The following is a 23,067-nucleotide window of genomic DNA, read 5'->3' on the forward strand; positions in this document are numbered from 1 at the left end:
GAAGAAAACCCAGTGGAAACATTTCTTCCCCAGGAAACTCATCCAGGAAAAGTAATCTCCTATCCATTTCCTTTCCCTCTACTCCTGACTCATATTTTTCCACTGAGGAATTGGATGGTTGCCTGGTGCCACTGTCTCTTAGAATCCTTTGGCATTTAGGCACTCTGCTTAATTGGAGGTTTGGCTCCGATTGCGGAAAGCCAGGATGGAACACGAGAGACCAGCTAACAACTGTGAAAGCGAAAATGATCATTTTCTAAACATAGCTGAAACCAAGTTCTCCCATGCAAGTCTTTCACTGAAATGTACAACAGCCCTACAGTGGCCACAAGCCATGACAGCTGTAGGCTCTCCAGTACCGGAGGCAGTAGCCACTGGATACCAGTTGCCACAGGGCAACATTGGGAGGGAGGTGCTTGTGGGCTTCCTGTGGGCATCAGGTTAATCGCTGCAGGAACAGAACAACAGAGCAGATGGGCCTCTTGGTCTGATCCAGCAGCCAGGCTCTTCTTATGAGCTACTGAGTCAGGACACAGCAGTTCTCAGAGAGAATGAATTAACGCCACTATTTTAGTGATATCTTCTGTGGGGCTCAGTTCTGTGTGACAACACACCAAACCACGTTTAAAAGGAAACTCAAATTCTATCTATTTTTATTCATTGGACAGTATTTTTAGGTCACTTTTTTGGGCAAGCTCATCCAAATTGTGGCTTATAGAATTCATTGCTACAAGGTATGGTGATGGCCGCTGGCTCAGAGGTCCTTAAAAGGGGATCTGACAAGTTGATGGGAGAAGGAGAGGTCTACCTCTCGCAGTATAGTGTAGCTTTTGGCCTCCTTCAGTACCTTCTTAGTTCTCCTCTGGTAAGCGAAGGCGATGTCCTGACGCTGCTCATTGCTGCGGTTGGTCAGGATGTTGACAATTGTCACTTCATCCACACCTGCATAGGGAGAGAGAAGGGGGAGCAAACAGGTCGTTGGCAAGTGGTCTGGATGGTGTCATTTTTGCAAAGATTTAAAAGGCAAACCCGGGGCCAGCTGGGTTTTCAAAAACAGTGTCCCAATCCTCAAAACTTTCAGAAGATTACAAAAAAAGCGCAACAATGCACATTGATTGATTTGCAATATTTATAGCCCACTCTTCACTGAATATTTTCTTCTTTTTGTATTTTTAAAAAATTCATTTTATAACGTGTATAAAACAGGGAGAACAGTTATAATAACAGATGGAAATGAGATACAAGTTATTACATTTTTTACATTTATTTTTGTTTCACAAAATTTATATACCACTTAAAAGTAATAAAACTTTAAGGCTGTTTGCACTTTATCTATAAAGCTCAGACAGCACATATAAAAGTTCTCCAACCTTTTTTCTTTACTCCTCAGATTGACCCTGTGTGGTTGATTAGTTTGAGAAAAAAGCAGCTGGCCCAATCTTACCCAATGAGCTTTGTGGCTGAGCAGAGATCTGAACTTGGGTCTCCGTAGTCTAAGACACTAACCACTAGTGGTTACACACTGTCTTCAAAGAGCATTCCACTAGATGCTGGCTGGGACAAACATTTCAATTTTTCATTTTTGCTTTTTATTTATGTACTTAAGCCTAGATTGGGATTGGTTTGGTTTTGTAACATTAAATTTGTGCTTTGTTTGCTAAATTGTTGGTTTTTCTTATTTTGAATTTACTGACACGTTCTGTGTTTTCTATATTTGTATTTCCAGTGTTCTCTGTTCTAATGATTTGAATGGCTGCTGTAAGCTGCTTTGAGCACAGCTCCTTTTGGGAAAGCGGCATATAAGCAAACTCAGTCAATCAATGGGAACTGTAGTGGGAGGATACAAGGTTAGCAACTGGCTTCAGGCAAATTGTCCATGGATCATATCATGTCCACGTGTGTGTACATCCCCTAGCACACACCACGGACACTTTACCTAATGTTCCAGATACAGAGGTGGCCCTCCCTTGAGGCAAGGGGAGAGGGGAGTGCCATTAAAGGTGGCCCAGTGGGAAACAAATATGGAGCCATGGAACACCGTCCAACAGGAAGAATTGCTGTACAGTGGTACCCTGGTTTAAGAACAGCTTAGTTTATGAACAATTTGGATTAAGAATGCTGCAAACCCAGAAGTAGGTGTTTTGGTTTGTGAACTGTGCCTTGGAATAACAACATGTTTTGCTTCCTGTTGAGTGTGTTCCCTTTGTAAATTGACTCTCCTGCTGCTATGGGAAAGCAGGCTTTGGTTTAAGAACACTTTGGTTTAGGAACGCACTTCCGGAACGGATTAAGTTCATAAACTGAGGTACCACTGTACTGCAGAAGCCCCCTGGAAGGAACAGAAGTTGTGTGAGGCACCACCTCAGTCTTCCTAAATGGCTGCTTCCACTGTCAAGGTCTAGAAAACCTTTTTTTTTTTTTTTTTTAAGCCAAAAGTATCCCCGCAATCTACGGAAAGACTACTACCATGCAGTTTGGTGGCTCCCATTCATTTCAGAGGGTCTTACGTCAAACGTTAACTTGTGAAGGAAGGATGTTATTTAGGCTTTGCTGCTTGTGGCAGCAAATATCTTGGGCCAGGCTTTACTGATGTGCTGGCATTTCCTGGTGTTGGATTTCAGTCCATGCGGGGCTGTGGTCAGGGGATGCTCAGAGGATCCGCCTGTTCTTGCAGGGACATTTCACACACATGGCAGAATATGAATCACTGAAGAAAAAGATGACTCACAGAGCATTTGAGGGGTGCAGTAGAAATAAGCATGAGAGACACAAAGTGATGACTAATACTGGATTTCAGCCAGAGCAACCCTTTGTAGGGTGGGTTCAGCTAGCCACAAACTCTCAGCCTAAACTCCTGAGAAGGCTGTTGCACATGGAGAAGAACTGCCATCCAGTTAAAGAAACCTGAGCTGATAAATCAACTAAAACTCATATGGTCATTAGCTCAATTACATTTAAATAGGAGGGTTAAAAAACAACAACTCAATAACCTCTGTTTTTAGTTTACTGATATGAGCCATAGCAGGTGCTGCTTCAAAAGAAAAAGAGGAAGCCTCTGGGCACCTGAAGCTTTCATAAGTGCTTGTATTAAAAGTATTTTAAATGTTTACTCCCCATTTTAAACTGGGGCCATTTTTGAAAGTCAATGGTGGTGGTGGTGGTTTTTATTGATCAAATGCTGATGCCTTAGAAAACAGAAGTACCCACATACACTGCTACAAAGAGACAGATTGGAATGGACCGCAGAAGATGATCTCTGAATGAATACACCATCACATGGCAAACTAACACAGTTTAGATACCACCCTTCATCCAATTCCAGGGCAATGAGCTACAAAATAATAAATTTATAACAGACAATTTAAAAGCTTTATGCAGGCTAAAGCTTAGACAATTTAAACTGCCCAAGTAATTTTCAGTAAAAAAATAAATGCTTGAGCCTGCCATCAAAAGGATAGGATGCAACTGAATTCCTTCTCATGTGCTACTGCTGGTCATCAAGTGTAGTTAGATGCCTGTGTGCACCGAAGACTCTTCACTGCCCCAGTGTATATCTATATAGATCCTCTCATTCATTCATGGACCTGCATCATGCTGGGCACTTTTTCCAGTTTCAACCATGTCCAAACCACAGACAGGGAGACCCAGCTTAGTACTGACAAAGAGCAGTTAAGGAGGAGTGCAGAGCAGGTGGACAGGAAAAGTCACTCTCCCCAAGGAAGAATGCAGAATTGTGCCACTTCCAAAGTCTGCAGAGATAGTGGGACAGGCTGTGTTCATTCTTCTGGCTTATGTGGAGCAGGAGGTGAGGGTTGGAAAAATCCCTTTGCATTTCAGGGTAAGAGGATATCAGAAGCAGGATGCTGACTCATAGCTGCTGAGACAGGAGAGGGGCAGTGAGCTGTTCAGTGAAGAATAGAGCTCAGAGTTCTTCTTTTTCAGTCGTAAGGGAAGGAGGGAGTTCTTAATATCCTCTTGCAATGCTCTGATCAATCTGGCAAGCAGAAAAGACACTTTTGTCCACTGGCTAACAGATGTGCCTTGCTTTGCTACTCTGTGGTCCATTGTGGCTTCAGGGTAAGAAGAGTCCTGCTAGATCAGTCCAAGATCAGCGTCGTGATCTTACAGTGGGAAACCCACAACAGGATTCAAGCACAAAGGCACTCTTGCCTCCCTGTGGCTTCCAGAGATTGGTATTTGGAAGCCTTGCTGCCTCCAACTGTGGCAGCAGAGCACAGCCATGCGGTTAGTAACTAGTGAGAATTACTGCGCAGGCCCACAGCCTAACAGAAGGCATGAAGCTGAGGCATGAAGCTGGCCTGCAAAGGGGAAGTTCCAAAGAAGAGAGCTCCTGTAGCTGTGAGCTGTAGCATCCTTTTGGGACATAGGTGTGAGATGAACTACTAGCCAACCTCCTGTAAAGTGATGGTTTGCCCTCCCCTCCTCCTCCTCCTCCAGGAGGAGCCTCCTCCAGCAGGGAGGAACAGAGCCTCACCTTTGTGGCTGCTTGCGTGGCCATTTATCTTTTATATCAAAAGGTTCACATGGGAGATGTTTCCATTTGACATCTCACAACTTGCCAACATCTACACTTGCCACACCCAGGGGCATGCCACAGCAAACGCTATGATCTAACAAAAAAAGAACAAGGGAGGTTTGTAGACTTTCTCCTCTTTCACTAAAAAATATAATGAACCTGAAGCAAGGAATAGGAGCAGGGAAAAAGATAAAGATTAGGGCTGTGGGGTCCAAAGAGTATTTTTCCTCCCCCACCACACTGAGGGCCAGAAGCATGTTCTTTATTTTTAAAAATGAAATTTCAGGCATCTCAGAGTGCTTGACAGATGCATGGTACATACAAAGCCCCAGAGCGAAAACAGCAGGTGTGCTCTCTCTTTGATTTACTCCATCAACATTTCTCTCTCTCCACTTTTTAAAAAACTAAGGTGTGGCCTGCCAACCATGCCAGGCTGGTCAAAGTGCTTCCAATAGTTATTTTGCTTCAGGCTTTTGCTCTCAAGTAACATGAAGGGATGTGCAAGAGCTTTTTGCCACTGCTCTGAGAAAGATCTAGATGTTCCATGAAGTAACCACAGGACACCCCCCGTTTCTCCAAACTAGGTGAATTCCATTTTTGCACATTTGTTATCTCCCTTCTGCCCCACAAATGGTAGAACAATGAGGTTTTTTTGCAGAAAACAGGCCAAAAGGTTAAGGGCCAATCCTGTTCAAGTCAAGCAAGGATGCAATGCAATGGAGTGAATTCTGCAATGCCACCTCCAATTCACAGGTTACCAAGCCAGCATGGTAGCTGTGGGAGCATCATCACAAATATGAAAGATAACTGCAGTAGCAGTCTGTAATAAGTAAGCCACTCATACATATGAAGAGGGACCCCAAAGTTGGTTGGAGTTCAAAAAAGTCCTGGAACACCTCCCCAGCTACAGCCCAATGAGGACTGAGTATACACAGTGACTCATTGTTTGGGGTTAGGTGGATGCAATTCCATCATTGAACAAGCTGCAAGATTTTGTTGCAGGTTTTGCCTGCAACATATTGTTGATATGTATGTATAAACCACTACCTGTATGCATGGTGCTTTGCAAAGTAGAAGAAGGCAGGTCTTTGCCCCAAGAAGCTTGCAATCTGAAACTCAATACAGGTGGGTCCAGCCCCCAACACTAATCCATACAGAATGAGGCTCCACAGCTCAAAGTCACACCACAGGCACTGCCTTTGCAAAGTCTGGCATGTACTGACAGGCAAAAGAACGAAACAGCACAGCTGTGAAACTATCATGAGATGAAAGGGATCATTAAAGCCAATGCCCAGACTCAGACTGGAAAATGGGAATGCTGTGCATGGCCATGAGTACATTGGCATTGCTACTTTACACTTGCCCCTATCACCCAATCTCTTTCATCTCAACCTACCTTGTAGGCCAGAAGAATGTTTTGCTACCAAAGTGAGCTCCTTCTGGGTGGGGTCAGGCTCTAAACCAGGGGTGGAGAACCTGTTGGTGCCCCAGATATCGTTGGACTCCAACTCCCAGCAACCCCATGGTCAAGGAAGTTGGAGTGGGTTGGGTGTCCAACAACATCTGGAAGGCCACAGGTTCCCCATTCCTGCAGTGAAAGAAAATTTGCAACATGGGACAACAAGAGCCTCAACACCGCAAAGCATTTGCTGTTGCAGGAACAACCTCCTATCTACCAGAAAGAGTTGCTTTCATGCTGCTTTTGAGCTCCTGAATACCTTCCCTGGGAAAGAAACGGGCGTCAACCCAGTCGTTTAATCTAAGGATGTAACACAGGTTCAGCTGGATCCTTCACTATACACCTTTTGGCACCAGGCAAAAACATTCCTCTTCCACCAGGTCTTTGGCTGATTAACATTTGATACCCTTTTAATTGGGTTGTGGGAGAGGAGATGATTGGTTTGTTTTCATTCTTAATTGTATTGTGTATTTTGCGTTTTTTATATTGTATGTTTATGTTGTGAACTGCCCTGAGATCTACGGATGAGGGGTGGTATTCAAAGTTCATAAGCAATAATAATAAAGTTATGTTTGACGGTGGCAAGTCAAGGACATGGCAGCTGCCAATGCAGGACAGAGGGTCTCCCCTGCCCGGCCCTACCTTTGGTCTTGATTGCGGTTTCGAGGGCTGCAGCATCACGATCCGCATCAAAGTTCCCATATGCCTTGACTGTGGCGTAGGCGCTTGGAGGGAGAGCATGCTGTGGGAGAGAAGAGGAGAGGGGGGAATGACCTTCCAAACTGGCTCCATTAAATCAGCAGCTCTGTTCTTGCAAGAGGAAAGCCAGCCTAACATCCATGGGGGAAATGGCACCGTCTTCTCACCTGACAGGGCTACTTTCTTATCTCACAGAACAGACCCAATGCATAAAACAAAGACAGGACCAGGCCTTCCTGGACTCCAACTCCCATCAGCCCCAGAAAGCAGATGGCGGTGGTGATAGGAGTCAGTCTCCTCATCCCTGATGTAGAAGAACTTTGCCTGTGAGCTGTTTTATGGGTCTTTTAAAAAAGCAAAAAACTTTCTATTTATTTAAATATGACCACCCACTTCAACAACACACTAAAACAACAACAAAAGCCCAAATGAAAACTAAAAATTAAACATACACGTACCAAGTACAAGTTTGAGTTGTTTCATTCACATCCCCTGGAAAAAACTTGTTCTCATTGGTCTTGGGAGAGAAGGAACATTTAAATAAAAATATATGTTTTAATTATCAATACCAGGATATTGTCCTTGAGTACTGTGATAGTCTCATGTGCAGCTTAAAGGTAACTGAATTCCAAATAGTTGTTATCTGTGGGCCACTTTTTTAAAAAATCAGAAAGCTGTGTACAAATGCATGCAATAAATAAATTCTGCTTCTTTAAAAGTCAAAAACAGAAACGGTGCAATGAGGCCAGCAAGACCTGCAAGAGGTGAGCCATGTTCTTTTCCACTTGCTTCACTGCCAGGAATGGCACCAAATATGAGGTATTGCAACACAAAAATAGGAAACTGCCATCACCCCAAGATCCCTGAGGCGAGGTTCCTTTCCTTTTGTAAGCTTTGCTCTAGGGAAAAAGCACCTGTGAGTATTGCAGCTAAAAGGGCCAATGATCAGACGGGGTGAAAGGAAAGTGGGGTTGTTCTTGTTCGTATTAGGTATTTTGTGCTTTTAAGTTGTGAACCACCAAGAACTACGGATGAAGGACAGTATCCACATTAAATAAATAAATAAATAAATAAATAAATAAATAAATAAATAAATAAATAAATATAGCAACCTCCAAACACAGAATTGCCACCCATAATTCCTCCTCTCCAGCAAGGCTTGTGAAACAGATTATTCAAGCACAGCCTTTAAAAATGTAAGACTCTCCTTTAAAAATGTAAGACTCCAGGTAGAAGGTGTAAACACCCCCCCCCTTTTTTTTTTTACTGAACTACCACCTCTTGGCTATTCCCACCTCTCTCAGCCAAGGTGGAAGCTGGCCTTTTGCTGGCCTATGTGCACCATAGACAGATTTTCCAGAAGATTCTGCTCCTTTCTGATGCCAAGAAAAGCAGCGAGTGGAAAAGTTTAATTGCACCACGGGGAAGCTGAGAACACTCAGAATAAAAGCACATTCTTTTGCTGGCTTATCATCGAACACTTCTGGGATGGGTTTCGTAGCTCAGCCGTGGAGCAGATAGATGCCTGGCCTGCAGAAGGGCCTCAAGTCAATCTGTTCCCCCTACAGTTCAAGGGATCCGGTAGCTGCACACCCACCGCCAGGCAGGTCCCACTGGAATAACAGATCTGGTGTGACTCACTCAGGAGACTGCCTGAGGACATTTCTTTAAAGAGCATTTCCCAAACCTCTGGACACCAAAGCACCCCCACCTCTCTCCCCCGCCCTGAGTTAGAAACAGTGGTGCACACTCTTGCACCTCAAAAGGTTTATTCTGTGCAAGTGTAAAAATCAACAACTTTCGAAAGAGCCTATTCTCAGTCCAGGGGAATGTCTGCATTTCTGAGCACATGGCACTTCCCACTGAGCACATGGAAGCCACTGGTCCACTTTCCCCAGCATACACCTCCAGCGTATCCAGAGGGGACTTTCACAACACTTGCTGCCTGAGAGATGCACGGCTTGACCTTTTGAGTGCCATTCAAAAGAGGCATTCCCCAATAAATACACCACATGCACACAGATGTGTTTGAAGTCGGGATGGGCCAGGGGGAAGCAGGGGGAGTAAATGGAGCAATACTTACATCTCCCTCAAGGGTGAGCTTGGATAAGATTTCGTGGACCGTTGACATCTTGAGAGAAGGCTGGAAGAAAGTAAGATGAGTTCAAGTCAATCCGCTTGAGCATAGAAGCACTGAGGCCGAGTACACACTTTACCACATTCAAAAGCCATTCTTTCTCACATAGGATTCTGGGCACTGTAGTTTGTTAAGTGTTTCTAAGAACTACAATTCTGTGAGGGGAAACTACAGTGCCCAGAATTCTTTGAGGGAAAGAATGTGGTTCAGGTGTGTTTTAAAGGCATAGTGGGTATGCAGCTGCAACATTTCAACAGGGTGTCAGGCTGCAAAAGAAAACATGTTTTAGGCAGCAGTGAAGGAAGGATATTTGTAACATCACCCTAATCTTTTTTCAATACCTTTCAATTCCCCAAAAATCCCAGCAAAGAATGTCAATGGGAAATTTCCTCCCATTTGCAAGATTTTCATGCTCTTTATTTCATTTAAATCTGCCAACCAGGTGCTTTCCACATGTATTGGATGATCCACACCGAAACCACTACATCACCAACACCCAACTGCAGCACAGAAGAAACTGTCAAGTCCTCCCTTCTTGCAGACTGCAATACCTCCATTTATTAGGGTTTGAAATATGTGCAGAGGAGGAGGATGACCAAGATAAGCTACCTGGAAACCAAGGGAGTTGGGGGTGTTTAGCCTGAAGAAGACTGAGAGGGGATCTGATAGCCATCTTCTAATATCTCAAAGGCTGGAAGATGGAGCAGGCTTGTTTTCTGCTGCTCCAGAAAGCAGGAACCTGAACCAATGGATTCAAATGCCAAGAAAGGAGATTCCGACTAAACCATAGGAAGAACTTTCTGACGTAAGAGCTGTTCTATAGTGGAAAAGACTACCTTGGAAGGTGGTGGACTCTCCTTCACGGGGGTTATTAAACAGAAGCTGGATGGCCATCTGTCCAGGTTATTTAGCTGAGATTCCAGTGTTGTAGGAGTTGGGACTCATTCCAACGCTACAATCTACAATTAGGGAGCCCAACTGAGGCTACAGTTGCCATTTTAAAAAATTTATTTTCTAGAATTGCCCATTAAATAAAAATATGTATTTTATCAAAATCACAATTCATTTGCTGCTCCTGCAAGTGGGTGGCCTCCTCCTGAGGAGAAGCAGAGAGAGCCCTGACATACAAGAAGGGTGGGATCTTCTGAATGAAACTGAATGCTTAAAAACAGGAAAGGCAAAGTGGATCATATATTTTCTTTTATTCTGGTAAGTTAAGGCTAGTTGCATAAATGGCTTTCAGGCTGCGAAGTATGAATTAAACGGAGAAAGGGCTGTCATGCAGGGATTAACGTCAGAACGCCATTAAGGCTTTTTACAAATAAATAAAGTGCTCCCAACCAAGAGAACAGCTAACAAAGCTGGCAAAGAGAAGAAGGCAGCTTGAGGGTGTGGCAGCGAGTGAAACGTGGGAAGGAGTCCTGGCCAAGGAACAGGTTTGGCCAATGCCCAAACTCACAGGCTCCTGGTTCCGCTCCTCTCTCGCCCATCCTGAAGCCTCCTGAAAGAAAAAGGAGCTGCAGGCTTTCAAAGAGAAGAAAAGGGGGCAAAGCAACTGAATGCAAATCACACCCTGAAGGGGCAGTGCAAAGGGGCAGTGACCCAGGTTGAGAGGACCCCTGCCCATCTCCCAGGGTCCTCCAGAGGTTCTGGCTTGCAGCTCCCATTGACTTCGGCCAACATAAATAGGGAACGTCTACAGGTGCCCTTAGCCATTTGCTTCTTAGAACTTGAGCAATGCAGCAGCCTCAGTGTCAAAATGTGTATTTGGTTTGAAGTCCCAGGCTGAGCCTAGTCAAGGCGAAAAACAAAACAAAACCATCTCTACCTAACTGCCGAGATATAGGCTTCTCCACTCACATGACATAAAAAAAAATATCAGATGCCAAAATACCAAAACTGATCTTAAGGAAGTTTCCAAAAATTTCCAGCAGTTAAATGACACACAGAAACACAGACCACATTCCAGATTAAAACTGGAAACACACTCCTGCCCCAAGGAGCTTGACTATTGGAAACAACAGGGGTAAGGACCCCATCTCTTATGGTTCAACACTGTCTGGGTTTGTGCGCCTTCGATGGATGGAGTCCAGCCGAGAGCAGCATATTACACAGAGATGCAACAAGAATCCTCCTCCAACGAGTAATTCCACTCTAACTTTGCATCAGGAGTGACTGGGTAATTTAAATTTCCCCTGACACAGAGCCTTGCTCTGTCCCCTGAAAGTGATGGCCAATAACAGGAAATACTGTGGAAGTGCCTCTTAAAGGCATTCTTTTTTATTCATACTTTAGACTCATAGCAATATTTACGGTAATTCAATTTACTTATTGCAGTAAAGTAGTAGGTCTCTCATAGCACTGTTCTGGAATTATTGCACTAATTGCAATATTCCAGTTTTACAGTAGCCACTTTGGGGGCTGTCAACAGGTAGACTCAACAGGAAACAAAACTTTAGAACCTTTGTTAGTATTAGAACCTAGACAACAAATGAGTAGCAGGCAGGCAGGTAGGCAGGCAGGGCAGAAAAGCATTTGTGGACTAGCAACTTGAAGATTTGGAAGAGTCTTTAAAAAAAAAAAAAAAAAAAGACAAAAAACCCAGAAGTACAAAGGCTGGCAACTTGAAATAACAAAGGTGTTGAAAAGGCCAAAGCAGCTAGTCAGGGGGAAAATGTGTTGATTTTAACCTGCTTTCTTCTCTTCCAACAAGTTTTTTTTAACTCCCTGTATCTTCAATGCCTTTGCAAGCCAAATAGCTCTGTTGGGCTGGGAGGAGCTCAAAAATCTGGGAAGGAGGGGCAGCTGTTGTAGAAAAGGTGTTGCTGAGAAGAATTCAAGCCCCACCATTGCATTCCTGGAAATCAGGCATGAGAACAGAACTCCCAAATTCCTTAGGTTAGACAAATATTTCAGTTGCCAAACAGCATCTGACACTGGTACACTGTGTGCAGCAGCTGTGCTCACTTTTCAAATATACTGAGGACTGGCTGTGTGTGTGTGTGTGTGTGTGTGTGTGTGTGAGAGAGAGAGAGAGAGAGAGAGAGAGAGAGAATATCTGTTGTGTGACCCTATGAAGGTGCAACAGTTACAGCAGGGTGTGTTTGTGTGGGTGTAGGTGGACAATAGGCAGCTTCCTTCCTGGTAGAAACACACAGCCATGAAAGTGATTGGCGCCTACCAGAAGGTCATCCAGTCCACCCCATGGTTTCCCCAACCGCCACCACATCCCCACCCTCAGAACAACCTAGAAGAGCTGATCTAATTCCAAGTCCCTGAAGCAATAAGGCAAGGGAAACACAGCAATCTCCAAAATCTCAGGCCTCCGAATTTTGCAACACCGTTCTCCAAGCAAAACATGTAATTCTCAGCCCCCCTAACAAACTATAGCTCCCAGGGTTCTTTGGGGAAAGTAATGTAATTTATATGTGTATTGGATGTGCTTTAAATGCATGCCCCAACCAATAAAAAAAAACTTTTAAGGCTGAAGACATTCCCATTAATCCAGGCATTTGGGTTACAGAGCAGACTGCTGCTGGGTTGTGGTCCCATCAATATTTTAATCTCAGCCATTTTATTGCCGTCTTGTGACTCTACGATACTCTTTGTACTGTATTATTGCTTTAATGTTCTGTTCCCATTAAGTCACTGTGCTCCAGAATGGGAAAAGGGTGTGGCTTTAAAGGAATTCAAATAAATAGTTGTGCTTCCAAGGCCTATTGGGATCCACCTTCCTCTGACTCTCCCCAATCTCCTTTAAAAACCACCTAAGTAATGCAGAGCCCCCACCCCACCCCCAGCTATGGTGTCCTGATACATTTGATACCCCCACTGTTTCACTCATTAATCAAAGCTTATCAAGCTATAAGGTACCATTCATATATTTAGTGCGATTTTTCTGGAAAAAGAGGTGCTGGAACACACCAGAAATGCCTCCCTCGTTCTCTAATAATGGCAATGGCGCCCACCTGGGAGGTGCCAGAACTGAGTTCTGCCAAATTCCGACTGAAAAAAAGCCCAGCATATATTTATTGCATCTGCATCCCACCCAGGGGCATCTTACCCATAGAGGCTATTGGCATGGGGCACCAGGGCGCCACGTTCTGGAGGGCGCCAGGAAAGAGGCAGAGGCTGGACACAGCGCCTCCCAGCATTAACTCGCTGCCCTCGCCCGCCTCCACCATGCCACGCCAAAGCAGCGCTGCGCCCAGAGCCTCCGTCTGCTGTGGCCACCGCGGCACAAAGTGGCCAGCTGAGCTGGGAGGCGGCCTATCGAGCCTCCACCTCTTCCCCTCCAGAGGAGCTGCCCTCCAGCCGCTGCCCGCCTCCTCCAGCCCCGCCCGACCTCCCTAAAAAAAACCCCTGGAAAACAGGGGGGACCACAGGGAGCTTTGCACCATGGTGCCGGATATGCTTAAGACGGCCCTGATTCCACCTTTTTCTTCAAGGAGCTCAAGGTGGCCCACATGGCCCTCCCCCCCTTGGGCATTTTATCCTCACAACAATCCTTTGAGGTAGGATCAGGTTTAGAGGCAGGTGAACTTCATGGCAAAGTCCAGATTGGAATCCAGGTCTCTCCCAGGTCCTAATCCAACACTCTAACCCATATTCTCCAACATTTCTCTGATGAAAATAGGGATGTCCTATTCCATCACCATCATTTTATTATTTCTACCCCACCCATCTGACTGGGTTGCCCCAGCCACAATGTGAGGCTTCCAACATATATAAAAACATAATAAAACATTAAAGAAACTTCCCTCTACAGGACTGCCTTCAGATGCCTTCTGAAGATGATATAGTTAATTATCTCCATGGCTTCGCGGTCACAAAACTCCATCCCCCACAACATTTTCCCAATGAAAATAGTCATGTCTTAAGGAAAAGTGGGACATTCCGAGATCAAATCAGAAACCGGGATGACATCTGTAAATCTGGGACTGTCCCTGGAAAATAAGGACACTTGGAGTGTCTGCTAACCACTGCACCACACTGGCACACACAGAGAGACACACTTAAAAACTTACATCATTTTAATAATAATAATAATGATAATAATAATAATAATATAATAAAGGAAATGCCACTGTCTGCCCTAGCCCAGCAGTTACACCAAGAGTTGAAAGTCATTGCAATAAAAATAGCCTCGGCCAGAGCACCAACTGATTTTTAAAAGAGCTTCAGTTACAAAGCTGAATGAAAACCACAGCTAAGCAGGCTTGTTGAGACAAGGCAGAAAAAGGCAGGGCAGAGGGAGAACCAAGTCCAGTCATTCAGCCGACACGCCCTTGGAATGTCGGCTGAGTTGCCACATAACACTGTAGTAAATGGAGGCCAATCAGAGAAACGTTATTGCAGCCCAGTCATGGGGGAGGAGGAGGAGGAGGAGAGAGGGAGAGCAGGAAGATGGGAATTCTGCAAAGATGAGTTTGTTAAAAGATAAATGAGGTCACAGATCTTGAACTGTGTGACTATGCTGTGAACTGTGGACTGCCAACTACACAGGATCTGGGAGCTGCTGCAGACTCTTGCATTTTTCAACTGCGGCAGGAGGCCTCTAGTCCTCATGAGTGCAGTGAAGAGTTGGAAATGCACAAACCACTAGGGAAGGGGTGGGAAACGCCCCTCTCCAATCATCCTCGACTTCTGGTCAGGCTGGGGGGGGGGGGGGAGCAATGGAGAGATACAGGTTCTTTACGCCTGCCTGCACTAGAGACTTGGAAAACACAGACACAAGAAAAACCCTACCCCAGAGTTCCCAAGGTGTTTGCCAACATCAGACTATGAAATGCCTTCCCTCTTCCACTGTAGCCCTGAGTCCCCATCTGAGCATATACATCAATTCCCGCAATCTCCTCTGCCCAGTAAGTAATTGAGGCTATAATTCTGTCACAGCGTGCACTGCCTAGACTTTAGCAACAAAAATTAAGGGTCTAGCTTAGCATGGAAACCCAGCCAAAATTGCGTACAGCTAACATTTGTGCAAAATTGCCCAAAACTCAATTGATTCTAACTGAATAGCCTAAAGTGTACAATTTAGTCCAATTGCAAAAAAATTATTGCTTTTTCTTAAGCACAGAACGGTTCACCCTTCAAGAGAGCTGTGCCTGATACAGGTATTAGGGACAGTGGTCTGCCACGTACCCTGAGGTTTACCCGGTCACATCTATCAACAGCCCAGAAATGGGAAACACAAAGAGCACAAAGGGTTTGCTCTTTCTTATTATAGAAGGAACACAAGCTCTCATTCGACACAGAGCTTTAAACCAAGATTGCAAGCCTGCAGGGACATTGACACAAATCAGTTTTCAACCAAATGATGTACTGTACCGAAATCTAAGTGCAGCAGAAGGCATAGCATCCATTCGGTGGTATTGAACGAAGCAGTAGCAGCTGATGCTGGCAGGGAGGAAGGGGCAGCCCCACGGGCGGGGGAGCAAGAGCCAATGGCAGGCAAACCCATCCTTCTCCCTGCTGAGTTCCAAGTGGGTTAACACAGAGACAAAGGAGGGGGAGGCAGCTGACAGGCCATGCCACCCCCTGGACTGGTTGTAAGCAAGGAGGTCGGCAGTTGGGGGCTGGCTGGCTGAGGGCTAATCATAGCCCAGCCTCCCCTGGAACCACGTTTTCCCAGAGGAGACCCTGAGAAGTACGCTGGCCACACCATCCGTTTAAAGCACCATGACACCACTTTAAACACTCATGGCTTCCCCCAAAGGGCGGAGAGTTTTTAGGAGATCCCTATTCCCCTCACAGAGCTACAATTCTCAGAGTTCCCTGAGAGAGATCGACTGTTAAGCCACTCTGGAACTGTAGCTCTGAGAGGGGAACAGTCTGACAACTCTCAGAACCCTTAACGCACTGCAGCTCCCAGAATTCTTTGGGGTGGGGAAGCCATGACTGCTTGAAGTGGTGCTTTAAATGAATTGTATGAAAGTTGCCAAAGCTGGATACACCACTTGGCTCCTAATGGAAGAAGGAACTAAAGGCTGTGTTGTTTAGCCCAGTGTGATGAAGAGTAAGATACATCTGCATCCCATGGGGCAGAATGAGAATCGGGGGGGGGGGGCAGCCACCCAAGCCGCAGGGCCTTCATTACCCCACCCCAAGGATGCCATGTGAAACTTAGAGCTACTTAATTCCAGAAAATTCACCATAACCCTTAAAGCTCAAACCATACCAGAGGCATAATCACCATGCCTTTTCTGTTTCTCCTTGAGTTTTTAAAATGTGTGTTAATAGGTAAAATTATTATTTCAAGGCGGCATCACAGCTGGACATGGATTCAAGTTCAGATCTACACATGCTCAAAACTTGACCAGAGCATGCCAGAATAGCCTGGTGTCATTCAAGCAGATGAGGAACAGGGGCAGCACAGAATAAGCTGCCTGCCCCAGTGGAAGCCATATAGTTTAATTCACAAAGGAGAACTCTCCGGAGAATCCTTAGAAGGAACTTTCAAAAGAACGCAAGGAGAGCCTGCAGGATCAGGCCACTGGCCCATATGGTCCACATCCTGTTCTCACAGTGGGCAGCTAGATGCCTGGGGGGGGGGGGGACCTGCAAGCAGGGTCTGTGCACAAGAGCATTCTCCCCCCCCCCTGTGGCTTCCAGCAGCTGGGATTCGGAAGCCAACACGGCAGGCACAGCAGAGCCATTGATAGCCGCCTCCTACATGAATCTGTCCAGTTCTTTAAAAAAGCCATCCAAGTTGGATTGCTTTGCAAGAGGACCTTCTCCTGGCTCAGGTGCCAACATAATACATGCTCCGAATTTTTAAAGAACTCAATGTCTTAGTGTGGCACCACCTACACTTTGGAACTCCCTGCCAATTGATGTCAGGCAGGCACCTTCACAGTACCCATCTTGGTGCCTGCTAAAAACAGTATTGTGTAGTCAAGCCTACCCTAGATGTTTAGAAAGCTGATGTAAATTTTTATCTGTTTTTAGCTTACTGTTATTTTAACTTTTGAAAAGTCATAAATTATTGTTGTTAATCCTTCTTAAATGTAAAGGGACCCCTGACCATTAGGTCCAGTCGTGACCGACTCTGGGGCTGTGGCACTCATCTCGCTTTATTGGCCGAGGGAGCCGGCGTTTGTCCACAGACAGCTTCTGGATCATGTGGCCAGCAGGACTAAACCACTTCTGGTGAACCAGAGCAGCACACAGAAACACAGTTTACCTTCCCGCTGGAGCGGTACCTATTTATCTACTTGCACTTTGTGCTTTCGAACTGCTAGGTTGGCAGGAGCAGGGACAGAGCAACGGGAGCTCACCCCGTCACAGGGATTTGAACCGCCGACCTTCTGATCGGCAAGCCCTAGGCTCTGTGGTTTAACCCACAGCAACACCCGCGCTTCTTCTTTTCTATCTTTTTTGGAAACCACTTTGGGTTTTAACAATTGAGTGGTGTTTAAATCTTATGAAATAAGTAAGTAACCAATCAATTGACTAAACATTGCCACCCTTTTTTTAAAAAAGCCCCAATCCTCTCTCTGTCTTGCGTTTGGCACCTTCCTTCTGCCCCAGCCAAGTCCTTGAACCAGCCTTTGGAGTGTTCTCTGGACGCACAGATCAAGTCCAAGAAAAGGGGAGAGAGAGGAGCTCCTGGCAACTGTTCACTAGGCATGGCCAGGGCCATTGTGCTAGCCTGAAAGGGAGTGGCCCCTCTGGGGATGGCAAAAAACAGAAAAACAAAAAGCAAGGTGTTGCTCAAGTTTCAGAAGTCTTCAGAATGAGAGAATGGAAACCCTGAGCTTGTGTGAGCCACGTCTCCAAGGAAGGCTGGGCGTGGCCATGGAGGAATGTGGGGCTGCAAGGAGGAGAGGGAGGCACAGAGCTGCCCCAAAGGACGCACCCAAGAGGTCTACCTCCACAGGAAAGGTGAGAAGGGGGGAGGCCTTCTCTAAACCAAAACAGCATTGCTGAAAGCTTTCTCGTTTTGATAAGTATTTTGCAGGAAAAGGCAGGCAGTCACTGCTGCAAACGGAACCCACAAAGACAGCAAGCCAGAATGAGATCATGCCAAACTCTGCAGCAGAACTTAATTAAGTTCAAAGCAGGGAGGAGGCAGGAAGAGAAGCCAGCTCTCCTACTCAGTGTTTGAAAGCACTATTAAAAAAATGAACCTTTTTATTTTTTGCAGTGCTGGTTATTTAGCTGGAAGGAGAGGCAAGGCTGTGTTGCTGGGCTGTGCCAGCACCTACAAGTCAAGAGAGCTCTGCTCATGAGCCAGCCTGGGGTAGATTTCACCTCCCTCCCACCCGTATTTCACGTCAACTGTGACTTGCAGCTTCACACAACTACACTGGTCGATGGTTTCTTCACAAAGGCATCCCACAGAATCAAAGGGTAAACGCATCAGAAGGGAGCAACAGGAAACCCCTGGGCCAAATGTCAGTTGCCCAACTCTAGAGGCAAAGGAGAGAGAGAAAATTACCACATTTCTCTCCCTGCAAGGAGAACAGGGTAGTATGCATGGTTTCGCCACACCCATTTTTATCTTAACCTACCAATGGTAAGAACTGTTTGGCAGTGGAAAAGACTGTGGTGGATTCTCCATTGTAGGTTTTTAAGCAGAGGCTGGGTGGCCGTCTGTCATGGATGCTTTAGTCAAGAATCCTCCTTTGCAGGGGATTGGGTTCGATGACCCTTGGGGTCTCTATCATTCTATGATCAGGATCGCTATCATTCTATGATCACCCTGCAAAGGAGGTTAAGCTGAGCCAGATTTGAACCAGCCTGACATTCTACCCTCTACACTACTATGACTTTCTGGACCTGGAAGGAGGGAAGAGTCAGGATCCCCAAAAACTCCAAAGATGTTGTTGTTAACTAGCAGTACATATACCGGGTGTCCTCCAGGTTGGGCCATAATTTGCATTAGCTCCAGCCAGATGGGAGCTGTGGTACGAAAAGAGGGAACAATGTTGGGGGAGGCTGGTATATTGCAGCCCTCCTGGAGTGTGGCCAGTATCTGCTGAGTGCTGGCACCAGGAGTCCTGTGGCTCCTTTACAACCATCAGATTTACTGCAGCAGGAGTTTTAGTGGGCTGGACTCAAGCCTGCTTTGTCAAGAAGTCAGGAAACTGGGGAGAAATGCAGAAGCCATTTTCTACATTTATAAAACACCATACTGTATATCTGTACAAGAGGAATGTTTCACTGCAGGCAAAACAAGCATTGATAAATACTTCAGAAATGCAGCTACTTTAAATCTTTTATTAATTTCTCTGAGCAACTGCAGAATTTTGGTTCACCGACTTAATTTTTGAATTGCACTGTGAGTCACTTTGAATTGAATGGGGCTTCATCCCAGGTCAATAGAATTAGGACTGTGGCCTTAAAATTATTTACAAATATGCTTTTACTGCAACATGTTACAAAACAAAAACAACTGTCCCCCTTTTAGCCTCACAACAACCATGGAAAGTAGGTTCAGGTCAAGAAATAGTGAGCTATGTTCAGAAAACAAGCAAATATCTTCAGGAGACAAACACACACACCCCGCAACCATTTCACAAGAAACTTGCAAAGATTATGCAATCATCCAGATGTTAGATTACTGTTGGGCCAGAGGTAGCAACTGGTTTTTGAAGATTTTTTTTGGGGGGGGGATAATTGGGGAGGTGTTGCGGGGGTTGTGGACTTCGTTCAGGGGCAGCCTCCTCCTATTATTCAGGCACTGCAGTCATCCATAATTCCCCCAAACGGAGCATGCAGGACGGGTGTGGCCCTTTCTCAGTACATCTTTGCTTACTGCACAACTTGCTGCAGCATGCCAAGCTCTGGCCTGTGGGGTGAGAGGAGCATATTTCACAGAATGACGTAACAGGAGAGCCGTTCGGGCGAGAAGGCGGACACACCCAAGGCTTGGACTGAAACTAATAGCCGAGAGCGGGAATCTCCACAGCCAGCTAAGGCAAGCGGGGAAATTTACACAGCACCATCACGACCAGTTATTCTCCTCTCGGGATGGGCTCTGGAAGGGGCCGTTTGTAATCCAGTCCTTGGCCCCCTGGGCTGCCCTTTGGGATTTGCTGGCAATGGGCCACTGGCAGAGAGGGCACCAAGGGGTGGGACCGTCTCCTACACAAGCCTTGGGGAAAGGGAGCCACGCATGGGGGGGGGGGTTGTGCCCACACACAAGGTGGAAACTTTTAAAGGAAAGCTCTCAAGCCTGGATACTCGATCCTTGCCTCCTGGAGTTGGAGGGCCAAAAAGAGGGGTGGTGAATAAATGGACACACTGTTATTGCGGCATGACAACGCAGAAAAGAAGGCGTCTCTCTTTCAGCTGTCCCCAAAGCATGCAAGGCTACAGCTCACACAGAAGGCTTAAAGCCTGGTCTAACCATTCAGAAGCTTTATTATTAATAGCATTTTCAAACGGCCCCTCATTCCAAAGGTCCCCAAGTTATCCATATTGCAAATCTCATCTCCTGGGCGTCTTTGGATGCTGCCTTACCAGCTAGAGCAAGAGAGCTGGACTAGATGACCCTCAGGGTCCCTTCCACCTCGACCATTCTGGGACTCTAAAGCACCAAGGAGGGACAGAAGCAGAGACTCCACACACAGGACCCAACTCTGCTTGGGGGAGCCTACAGGCCAGGTGCTGGGCACCCAAGACCCGGGGCTGAGAATGCAGCCAGGTATGTGAATTAGCAAAAATTAAAATCAAATGTATTGCAAGAGATGAGTAAGCAGAAAGACAACACTAGAAAATGTTTGTCACGTTCTGCTAGTTTGCATTTCACCCCAGCAGAATGAAAATTTATTTTCCCCCCTTTTCTATATTTTTAAGGAGCTTCTTGGCACTCTGAACAGCCGAGAAACCTTTTCCATTTTGCATTTCTGCTTTGACAGTTGGGTGTCCCTGCACACTTCACGCCCATGCGACTCTGGCTCCCAATTATAGAGTTACCAGGACACCTGGAAAGTTCTTGAGCATTTTTCAGGAAGGCGACTGACTTGCCTAAGATCCAGGACAAAGAAGCGCCACCTTCCGGGAATTCCCCCCCGGACGTCAATTATGCTTTTGAAATCCCGTTGATGGACGGAAAAATCAGGACGCATGGCATCCCGACAAGTCAGGGTTGGTAGATCGTCAGCCTAAACGCCCGATCCTATGGAGACTTTCTCCGAAGCGCACCGAGGGCCACTCCCAGCCCTCGCAGCCCTCCTCCGAAGTCAGCCCCGCCGGTTTCAACGATCCTCCCCGAGCTCCTTTGCCCACCAGACACACGCAGCCCCCCCCCCCCCCCGATAAAGGAGAGGCTGAGTCGAGCGCGCTTACGCGAGAGTAAGTCCCACTGAACTCAACGGGACTGACTTCTCATGGAAGCGCACCAAGGCAGCGCAATTCTCCCGCCGCCTCACTTCGGAGTCAATCCAGATTCAATCCAGATCACTTCGGAGTCAATCCAGGCGGAGCCGCTCGGGATGCAGCGCCCCCGGAGACTTACCGAGCAGGCGGCGACGGCTGCAGACTCCGAGTCCGGCTGAGCACGGGCGAGAGGCGGGCGGGGTGGGGTTTTTGTAGCAGCCGCGGGTCCCGCGCCTCTCCGGCCGCGGCAGGCGCCGCCCTCCAGAGCCCAGCCAGCCCGGCCCGCCCCGCCCCGCCCGGCCCGCCGCCGCCTCTGACTCAGCCTCGCCTCGGGAAGGGAAGCGGGGAGGGAGGGCGGGCCCGAGGCCCCCGACCCGGCCCGGCTTGAAACAGCTTCCCTCCGCCCCGTAAATGTTTCAGAGTTTTGAAAAACAATTACTATTTTTGACATTATTAAGAACCCCAAAGTGCAACATTTTAAATTGATTTTTAAACTATAGCAAAGGAAGGACACCCCGAGTGAAATCTCTCCCAGCCCACCAAGTTGTAATGGTGATGCGTGCTTTAATCTGTCTTTTGATTACTGTTGATGTTGATATTTTGAATGTTTTAAATTATTGTTGGTATCTTTCTTTGCAAAGCACTTGCTGTTGTTTTTTACAGTCAAGAGGTGTATAAATCACAACTTCCAGCAAGGAAATGAAGATGGTTACAATGGCAGCTGTGCAAGCAATTATTGTCTCAAACTCATCAATTTACCTGCAAAAAAACAGAATGAAAGGCTAAGAGCACTGTTTCCACATATACTATTGATAATTCCAACAAATTAAAAGAAGCATAAACTCACTAGAGTAAACTCTCTCAAGATCCACACCTTGGTACAGGTAGGAGAGGCCACCTGGCCATGATGAACTTCATTTGTCAATGAAAAAAATCATACCATATTGCAAAAAAGATCTGCCATTTGTACTGCGTTCTCTAGCAGCTTTTAATTTATGGGATCCCCCCCGCCCAGAGCCATTTGCCAGACTTGGGAATACTAAAAATGCTGCACTTTTAGGTTGCTAATAATGTTTCAATCAAACAGTTCCCAAAATTTAGTCACAGATGCTCTTGCTGATGTTAAAATCACAAGCAAACCTTAAAGTTACAAAAAGAGAGGTATTTTCCAAATAAGTAGAGGAAATGTTGGAAAATAAAGGCAGTGAAATACAACTTGATTTAGCTGGGCTTTGTGATTGGGTGGGGGAAGAGAATTTTGCATCTCTAAATCTGGAGCGTAGGAAACGAAACCCACCAAACAGCGTAGAACTGCTCCAGGACTTCACTGCTCTTAGAAACACATGATTTTTATCTTCTCTGCAATAACCAGAGTCCACATAGCCCTGCCAAAGTGCAAGGTTCCTCCATTTCCAAGCTGGCGCCGATCCTTCTACATACTGCTAGACTTGGGCTGGAGCATTGTTTAGGGGGTCATTGTTGCTCTCGGGGTTCTAGCTGTTAATTTTTTGTATTTTAGTTTGGACCTTATAATTTAGGTGGAAATTGTTCAGTTTGGTTGTGTACTTTTTGATGTTTATTACTACTTTTCTTATGTTTGTAGTTACGGAATTTGCTGTATGTTGTAAGCCGCCTTGAGCCTGGTTTTAACTTTGGAAAGGCGGCATACAAATAAAATGCTTGATTGATTGACTCTGAAGTTAGCCCTCTTCATCCACTCCAGAGGTCTTACTGCTTTAGAGTCCTCTCCTTCTTCACTCAAAAGCAAGGGGCACTTGAACTTAAGGACGTGTGGGGCTTACTCCCAGGTCAGAAAGTGTGCCAGGGGATCCTAGGCACACTTTTGACTCAAAAGGAGACCTCATTGATCTCAGTGGAGATCAAGGAAGATGTGCTGCCTCCCATGCA

At 46.1% G+C, this 23,067-nt stretch overlaps 1 protein-coding gene across 1 annotated transcript in view; it reads right to left on the bottom strand.

The window, feature by feature from the left end:
- The window catches only part of ANXA2 (annexin A2), a 34,476-nt gene extending 13,086 nt beyond the window's left edge, over window positions 1-21,390 (bottom strand). Inside the window, exons 1-4 of the mRNA XM_081839364.1 lie at window positions 21,299-21,390; window positions 8,779-8,838; window positions 6,639-6,738; window positions 848-942 (exon numbers count right to left, since the gene is read on the bottom strand). Of these exons, the coding sequence (XP_081695490.1) occupies window positions 848-942; window positions 6,639-6,738; window positions 8,779-8,826 (243 nt within the window). The 5' untranslated portion in view covers window positions 8,827-8,838; window positions 21,299-21,390. The remainder of the gene's footprint in view (window positions 1-847; window positions 943-6,638; window positions 6,739-8,778; window positions 8,839-21,298) is intronic.
- Window positions 21,391-23,067: the final 1,677 nt, after the last annotated feature.

This window comes from Podarcis erhardii (genome assembly GCF_964252035.2).
Source record: "Podarcis erhardii genome assembly, chromosome: 14".
Taxonomy (NCBI): Eukaryota; Metazoa; Chordata; class Lepidosauria; order Squamata; family Lacertidae; genus Podarcis; species Podarcis erhardii.